At 42.8% G+C, this 9,410-nt stretch overlaps 1 protein-coding gene across 2 annotated transcripts in view; it reads right to left on the minus strand.

Moving 5' to 3' along the window:
• Window positions 1-9,210, minus strand: part of pde3b (phosphodiesterase 3B) — an 82,989-nt gene extending 73,779 nt beyond the window's left edge. For both annotated transcript variants that reach the window (XM_063188895.1, XM_063188894.1), the window contains exon 1: window positions 8,135-9,210. In XM_063188895.1, coding sequence (XP_063044965.1) covers window positions 8,135-9,025 — 891 coding nt within the window. In that variant the 5' untranslated portion in view covers window positions 9,026-9,210. The remainder of the gene's footprint in view (window positions 1-8,134) is intronic.
• Between the last annotated feature and the right edge of the window lie 200 nt (window positions 9,211-9,410).

A 9,410-nucleotide genomic window follows, 5' to 3' on the forward strand; every position in this document is an offset into this window, starting at 1 on the left:
CGATCTTTTGGGGGGACTCAGAATAGTACACAGATTTGGTTTTAAGAGGAGTGTGAGCTCGGGACACCATGGAGTCACAGGGGCTCTATCTTAAGGAAGAAGGGAAAAAAATATGCCATTAGTCAAGTTGAAAATGTGTATGGGCCAGTGAGGGAATTGAGACTGTTGTACAGTTGGGGCTACTAATATTGCTGCAAACGTGTGGAATATAAAAATAAATGTAACACACCAAAAGTAAAACGATCATCAAAGTAAAAGCTTTTTTCTATCCAAAGTGACTTGCACACGAGGACATATCAGTAGAATGCAACAGGCCAAGTAGTTTAGCACAGGAAGAGCAGGGTTTGGTTGCTCAAAGAACGAAAGCTGCCAATACAACATCTGTGATAACACACAGCTGTGACCATCACCTCTTGATAAATAATATCATTCCAGTGCCCATGTTTACATAATGTTTTTCATTAATCATATTGATATTCTACATTCAATTTGCACATGATGCAAATGGACATCACTGGAAATAAACAAAATAAATAAACAAAAAAAACACAGAACATGGTACTGTACACATGTTTGGTAAAACATCAAACCCCAAAGCACAACTGAGCCAAGGCTGGGTCAATGTAAAGGTACAGTCATAATACACATGCTGCCCAAGACAGATTGGAGATGGTGACCACTTATTAGGTCTACCTCTTACACACAAGTTCAATTCACAAATCTAAAATCACTTCATTTAAATACATTGCACTCAGTCAAGACTTTCACTCAAAGTGACAATGGCGGACATAAACAAGCAATGGACAAAGGATAACAGTGTGTGAGCAAAGACGAAAGTTACCCATGAGGAATGGGAGTCTCCTAAGACCTAAGGCATGAAGGTATAGCACTTGCCTGTGATACATAGCCTGCACATTTATGTGGAAAACTTTGCGTGCTGAAACAGTCATAGGCCTGTAGTCGCAAAGCGTAACGCTGGGGGTACACTGGATGCGTTAGTCAAGGCTTATCTGCTGTAACAATTATATTTCACTGTTATCAATGGAACTGGCTCCACCAAACACCAAACACAATAGGACAACAAACAATCTAAAAAGTAGACCATCCTTTTTCATAATGCAGTCAGTGTAGCCCCAGCCTTATACATCACTTCAGATTGTACTCCCACTAAAGGGTTTTACTTTTAAGTTAAACAAAAATCCAAAATTGACAGAGCTAGAGTGTTAAATCTGGCTATAAGTGTTAAAACAGCAACATTTAGAGTGGCAATCTATTAGGGAAAACTGTCAGCGATGGGGAACGCTGGGTAGATACAGCGGGTGTTAACGCTCACAGCCAGCCATGCTGGAGTAACCTCTGGAAATTGGTTAATGAATGATAGGGCTATGCTGGCGAATAGACATGAGCTTATGGGTCTACCACAAGGAAGAGATAACAGAAGATGATAGACTAGAGAAAAGATAATAGGGGAACACATCTCCCCCATAGACCAAGAGTTTAAAACAAATCTGTATAATTACAATGCTTGTGTTGAGGAACATGCAACTTCTTGAGTGAGGCACTACATTCAAATCCACTTCAACACCGTTTTGGATAGTTGATTTACATAGCGGAAAGCCATACCAGCTTCACAATTATTTTGACGCGTCCCTTAAGTATTTCTGCATGTGCTGCTCAAAAACACTGCAACTGGAAAAGCAGAAACTGTTCTTGTACTACTTTTTATAGTCATTCTACCCAATTTATTGGCATTTTTAGGGGAGTCAAAAAAGTACATTTTAACATCTTAAAGAAATTCTAACATGGAGGCTCTCTAAGCTTATAGCCCAGACAGCACCTCCAAGACCATAGCCATTTAGAAATTAATAGAAAATAATCTTGAACTCAGTCAAAGGTGTGAGCATGTTTTCCCAAACAACTTCTTGGTGACAAAGCAAAGCTTTGTTCTCCATTGCTGAAAGGGTCTCTGCCAGAACCATGTCAAACAAGGAGGATACAAACACATCTGGATTGGCTGAGCAATTCATGTCAGTCAGTCTGCCTGTCTGTAACCTTCAAAGACAAATTCTAGACTACAGAACAAAACACTCTGCGGAAACCTGCTAGAAACCACAGGTGACAAAGGTGTCTTGCTGACGTCTTTAGAAACGTTTCTGTTTCATGAAGTGATATCTGAAAATCTCATGTCATGATATAGATGTATGTTAAATGCTCAGTTATTATGCATTACTTCTTCACTTTACTGAAGGTCCATCACTGTTACTTGTCCTGTCTTGCACTTTGATGTCAGTCCGCAAATGTCAGTCCTGTGCATGTCTATGTCCTTTCATGGTACAGAGAGAGAAACGTAATTTCAATTTCCTTGCATGACCTGTGCATGTGAAGAAACTGACAATAAAAAAGCTGACTTGATAAAGAAATATCAACTCTCACTTTCCGAATATTCATATGGACAAAAATCCCCATTAGATCCATCATCCCTTTACTCCAGTTGGACAGTCCGCCATCCTGCCCCTGTGCCATGACTTTTTGAAAGACAGACACCTCTTGCATGAAGACAAAAGCATGAGTCCCACCCCTCATGCGCAATGAATTATGAATAGTACATCTTGACAACGCTTCATTAATGTGTTATGGCAACAGCGTTAGGAACGGCAGCGCTACACATTGCTGTCCCATTGCCAGGCCAGTCAACACGAGGACAGATTTTTCAAACTTTTTACAAACAAAAAACATGTTTTTCTTGTGGAGAGGACATATGTACGGTCTCTCCCAAAGCTCTCAAGTCTTCTTACTGAACAAATCCCTCAACAAGCTCGGGTCAAATGCTGCCAGAGATGCCAGACATATGGTAACGATGGCACCACTTCAGCAATAGTCTGCAGTCATGAGATTCAGAACAGCATTTTATAAAATAAACTGCTTTAAAAAGTGAGCATCAGAGTAATGCGACACCTCTTCATTGATAAATACTTTCTGAGACCTGTAGGCTAAATACTGCTCGACTCTTCCCGCAGAAATAATTATGTTCCTTCTTGAATTTATAAGAACATGAAATAATCACTGTTAAGTTGGTTAGTTTATCATGTTCTAGGTCAGTGGTTCCCAACCTTTTTCTTAAGGGACCCATGTTTTTACTATTGTAAGCTTTGGTGACCCAACCACGCGAGCGCCCGCACGAGAGGCAGTCACAAGATGCCCTCTGTTTCCTGGGAAAACTAATTTTAGTTATTGTATTCCTCAATTCGTCTTTGGTCAAATATAGAATAAATGTTTAATGTAGCACTTACAATTTGCTGCTTCTATGCATTTATTAGTTAAATACTTTGTCATTTATTCAACATGGGCTATATATATTTCAAATGAAACCCCTTAAAATCAAGAGGGCTCCGCGACCCCCTATGGATCTTTGGCGACCCATAAGTTGGGTCCCGACCCATAGGTTAGGAACCACTGTTCTAGGTGGTAGTATTAAGATGGTTGTTTTGCTGTTACTGAATCCTAGTGGCTAGGTCCCAAAACAAGCCGATGGCCCAAGCATGCTGTCACAGAAGACAAGCTGGGGAAGAAGAAAGGCTATTCTATTGACCATACAGCTAAAATATTGAAAATGATGAGTGATGGTGAAAGATTGTGTGTTATACACAGGTTTTGCCATGGTCCAATGGCACACTGTCAGGACTGGTGGTGTAGTGCTCAGCACTTAAATTATATGATGCTTGATTACTATCCATTAATAGTATTTTTTAAATTAGGCTTTAAAGCAATGCAGCCACACCACATTCCTTCCCCACACTAACATTTATGTTTGCGCTGGCTGTCAATTACAACGTTCAACCTTGTTGGAGTTAAAATACCTGACTAAAAAACTATTAACATACCGCAACTATTAAAAAAACAATCCCTGAAAGAAGACATATTCTAACGAAAAGTGACTGATGTGAGGTTCAGTTGCACATTATGACAGCCCTATGGACATCTGGTTATGGTCCTCACACAGACGGCCATTAAAGTGGCTAAGCCAGCTCTTAACACACCTGGCACTGAACTCATGCCACCCTGGATGAATCTGACGCCACGCCAAACTACCATGGCAAATGTTTGCTTGGACGGCCCAGAAGATAACTTAGCTCCTAGCAGACAGACAGCGAGACAAGACGCAAACATCCGTCACGAAGAGGCCACGTCCACGTCCACTGTCCACCGTAAATGCAGAGTTAATACCACACTTGTGTGAGTAGGACCAACACTCAGTTCAAAGGACTCACGACATGTGCAATTGAGCAAAACTTACAGTGTGGAGCTATAGCTACACAGTACATTTTAGAGTTAGTTTAACGACGAGGAACGAGGAATGACTATTTATCTGGTGCAGGGGGGCTAAAGAGATGAGAGAGAGCGTGCTACAAGAGTCTGGTATTAACCTCACCTGACTTTTCGCATCACCCCCCTCCCCCTCCTCCCTCTCCTATTCCTCACGTCTTCCAGATATGCCATAATGTTTATCACCGGGTGACACAGGACGTGAGACGTCCAACGTGTCCCTTTTTTCATGACAAGGCATGACAAACATGTCAAACAATAGACCGAAATAGATGGTGGAGCGCGTCCCAGAGTGAGGTTGCGCTGCTGTCATCATGGCCTGCTCTACCTCATGCCACACTCGGGGACGCGGTGGCGTCCTTCGTCATTGACATTACAAGCTGTCAGGCACAGTCAAGTGGCACACTCACACTGGACACACCACACACACACACACACACACACACGTAAGCTAAATGTTGCTGCTTTAACATGCTGCCAAGCCATATGTAGATTTGTTGTCCTTTTAGGTGGCATGGCTGACTTTTTGCCAATAAGTTTGTGTACTTTATCTGATTTAGAAGGAGGCGTGTTTGCGAGCGTTTGTTCTTTTTGTCAGCTTACAATTACCTTCAATTAGTACCTACAATTAGACCTGAGGCAATACCGTATAAGGGGCACTCACACAGCTCCGCCATCCCTGACACTCATCACTCCCAATTCATTTACTTCATCTTCTCGAGGCTATTGTTGACGTTTGAACTGGACCACCCACCCTGTGTTGTGTTCCATGGACATGGTCATCTCGTCCTCTACGGGCGTACAAGGAAAAGATAAGCCCAGCAAAGTCGCTGTTGTTACTTAAAACAAAAGGCATTTATGAGGCCAGTTAATAATACTTGCCAACTATCATGTTATTGCCATTCGCCAAGGTCACTGGACTTTGTTTTTGGTTTAGGGACATAAACATTTCAAACGACGTGGCGTATAGCGGGACCAACTGTCAGAAGCGTAATCCTCCTCCTACCAGAGGGCGTTTTTAAACATGGAGGAGTTTTTGCTCGTGAACATGGGACTGTCATTCAGTAAGAATGCTATTAGTCACACAGGTGTCAGGGGGAGCACCTGGTCGTTTTCTTCATGGTACTGGAGGAGAGGACTGGAAGGCAGGGGTGGCGCTAGTAGGCGGCGAAAGCAGGGCACTTGGCCCTGGGCCCAGGGCCCTCCAATATTGGTGGTGGGGGCCCTATTATGACCTTGGCAGGCTGTATGGGTGGCCCTATCAGTGTTTTCCCCTGGGGCCCTGTGTGCAATTGTTCCACCACTGCTGGGAGGCATACTATGCAAAACTTTGTCGTTTTCTGTGAAACAATAGCAGAAAAACACTTATTTGTATGCCTAATTGCGTAATGGGTGGAGAATACAGTATGTCCAATATCTTTCATCAACTTAACAATCCCAAAACACAATAAAAATGGGCCTATATAAGATGGCAGCAAATCAGAAATGTTCATTGTTTGTTTGAAAACCTTTTTCTAGCTAGACTAGGGTGATTGTTAGAAAAGTAATGATACAGGAATGACTTGCCTGTTACTTCACCTGCAACCGTTATCTTACAATACAGCCAGAAAAACGTAATCACAGAAAATAAATCTCACACTTCCAAACAGCAGACAACTTTCTATCAGAGCTTTGTTCCTCATACCTGCACAAGGCAACCCTTGTAGCTGAGCTAAGCTCCAAAATGACTTTTGTGATTACCGTGTTGTCAATGTGCAATAAATACTCTCACGTCTGTTCACTGCGATGATCCCTCAGGTGAAATCCTGGTTTATATGGGGACAAGCTGGGACTTTTGAAACAGGGGGACTAAAAGAACACATAAACATGACACAGACTGGCTTTCAACAAGGTCATTACCTAGGATCGGACTTGGGTTGTCAAAGTCCTTGACGAATAACTTGAACTTTGCAATTTTGCTAAACAGCTAACCAGCACCAAAGTACTACTATACAATGCATTAACTTACAGGAGACTAACAAGGCTCTCTGTGCAGCACTGCGCACACACATCTCTCTCTCTCTCTCTCTCTCTCTCTCTCTCTCTCTCTCTCTCTCTCTCTCTCTCTCTCTCTCTCTCTCTCTCTCTCTCTCTCTCTCTGCTGTAAATGAGGTGTGCTGGACATGTAAAATATATGCAAACTGTCCTGCTGAATCACCTGAGCTACCAGACATCAAACCTACAGCCTACCACATGAAACACAATTTAAAACCGGAACCAAATAGGCCTAAATCAGATGTAACTTACACGTAGCAGGTACAACACATTTGTTGTTCACATACAAAGCAGACCTGGACAGTCAACATAAATCATTATTACCTAAGGTCAAGTTTGTTCTTCTAGTGTGCTACTACAAGTGTGGTACATGATACGCATGACTGTAGGACGTGACAAACATAACTGTAGCTGTGGGAACTTGTTGGTTCTATTACACCTTGTTTTATTTTTGGTCAAATATAAAAGAGGCTATCAGCTAAGTAAAGCAAAGCAGAACTATGGACTATAGAGGCCTACAAAGTAGACCGAGCCCACTATCTACAACGTCCCTGCAAAGAGCATATGGAGAATTGTAACTGCCATGGCACACGTAAACAAGGTCTGCTAAACCTTAAAAGGGATTTCAGAGCACCACTCAGTCATTGAGCACAGATTGTGAACATTTCATCATTGTATAATGAACACGACTATGCTTCTCAATGTACACTGTGGCTATATTCCGAATTAATCTTGTTTTGATTGCAATCAAACCAATGGGCCTTATTGTATGTGAACCGAAATGTAGCCTCACTCTAAGAAAAGAGTGGTGTCAAAGGGGCCCTTGTGACACTCAACGTCACTAAGTGTCAGGTTCATAAAGCTAAATAAATGTACATGGAACCTTATCGTGGCTACAGAACATCTACCACTCATTTATACTGTCACAGTATGGCTCAAAACCATGACCTTAATTTCAATGTATACATTTTGACATCAGCAAGCCACCACCACCAACAGGCCATCCAAACCAACCTGACATAACTGGACTGAGCATACACTATCTCCCCAATATATAAGCCTACTGTAGAACAAGCCTAATCTGACAAATTGTTGTCGAAAATGATGCTGATATACCTGGAAAAATGACCTCAACTAAATAAATAAATGAATAAAGCAATACAAAAGGTCTGAGCACACTAAACGTGGTGTTAGTACGGAATATTCCCAGAGAGTTTTGCATTCCATATAAGACAGAATCACGCCATGGCATTACAGACAGATTCAGCTTATTTGAAGTAGGCTATGCTCAATAACAGCACACTAAAAGAAGCAGTACAATCCCGACAAAGGGAACTACCCCTGGAGCATCATGTGTTCGGGTCATTTACACTGAACACTGCTTCATCATCTTCATCTTCATCATCATCATCATCATCATCATCATCCACAAACAGGATTTGATGGCATACATTCATGGATGGAGTGATTGTTTCTGGTTGTCATAATCAAAGCATACATTCACTCCAGTGTCAAGTGTTTGCCTAACTGCTTAGTGCCACCAAAGACACACAACAACTGTTATTTTGTTTGTCAACAGCAGTTAATTGAATCTGCCCAGCCTATATTTCACATATTCCCAGCTTCTTGGATAGGCTAGCAGTTCCTATTTCGTAACATCTTCTTGTTACCTTGTTCTGGTGAGCTCTAATGAATGGGTTCTGTGTTGTTCTATACAAGATATTTACATTTTAGGGCAGCGACAGGCCTTTGGCCTCGCAGGGTTGTAATTACCTACCTGTTCCCTGGAAATGCAAGGCAGTGACGGTCTGCGGGGCATCTTACAACTGCCATAATAGCTTGTTGATGTTTCTCCCAGAGAAACGCAGCTGGACCTCCTCCGAGGTCTAATCACAGGCACCTTTTCCTCGGCGTTGGAGATCCTACTCGGAGCTTCCCTTGGGGGCGCGTAATGGTCGAAACAGAGGGCCAGCAGAGACCCGGAGACCCCTGCCAAACACGCCAAGACTGGCCTCAGACACAACGGCAGGCAGCTGAGGCTGGTGAACGAGACCAGCCACACCAGGCTGGCGAACACCAAGATCAGAATACTATGTTTGAGTTTCAAAGTGGGGATGAGAGTCAGTAAACCTACACAGCCCAGTACAAATAACAACCTGCCCACCATTTGCATCTGATGTTGCTCCTCTCCCCACTGTAAAAACCGCAAAACCAAGAAATCTCCGAAGTAGCATGATGCTGGAAGTGCCAGGAGCCAGCATCTGCTACTTTCTCTCTTTTTCCTTCTCAGGTAAAAGGTCAAAAAGAAGTACGCACAACCTATGCTGAATAGAGGACTGATGGACTGCGAGAAGCGAGAGAGAAAAGTCCGCAGATCCAAGACGCCGTGTTCACTTTGTAAGCTCCTGGGTATCAAAAACGACACTGCAAAAACTACAAATGCACCCGCATAGAGAGCAGACACCCGGAATAGTCTTGAGTTTAAAATATCCTCATTGCAAAATCTACAAAGGTTAAATAAAAATCCCCTTTGATGGTCTTGTTTCAACGGGGTGACGCAGCTCTTCACATAGCCGTTCCTGAAGCTCTCTGTGCTGTTTGCGTTGCCAGCCCCATCGTGGTGCCTGATTTTACTGTGCAAAATCTCCCCTTCCTCTCGTACAGCCATGTTTTCAGCAGAAGCTCTTTGGATTGTCCTTAAAGTTTCATCTTCCCGGTTTTACCGCGTACTATCGGTTCAGTAGATGACAAACGCACTCCATAATCACTTGCTCAAGCATTTTGGCTAGGAGGAAAAGAAGCTGAAATGTTGTTGTTTTTTAGACTCGGCGAGCTCTATGCCGTCGCCTATAGGTGACAAGTGGTAAAACAACCAAGACCCTGGACACAAGCACGAGCTCTGCAGCGTGGCTCGCGCTTACTACATTTCATGCATTTCAACTTTTCTTGATAGCAGACAACAGCCGGAGCTGCCGGACCCTGTGTAGCCTATTTCTCATAGATAAACTAGATGGTTTGCGTTGTTGTTTTGTTAGTTTGTGTCAATGCCACGG

This window comes from Engraulis encrasicolus, chromosome 22 (genome assembly GCF_034702125.1).
Source record: "Engraulis encrasicolus isolate BLACKSEA-1 chromosome 22, IST_EnEncr_1.0, whole genome shotgun sequence".
NCBI lineage: Eukaryota > Metazoa > Chordata > Actinopteri > Clupeiformes > Engraulidae > Engraulis > Engraulis encrasicolus.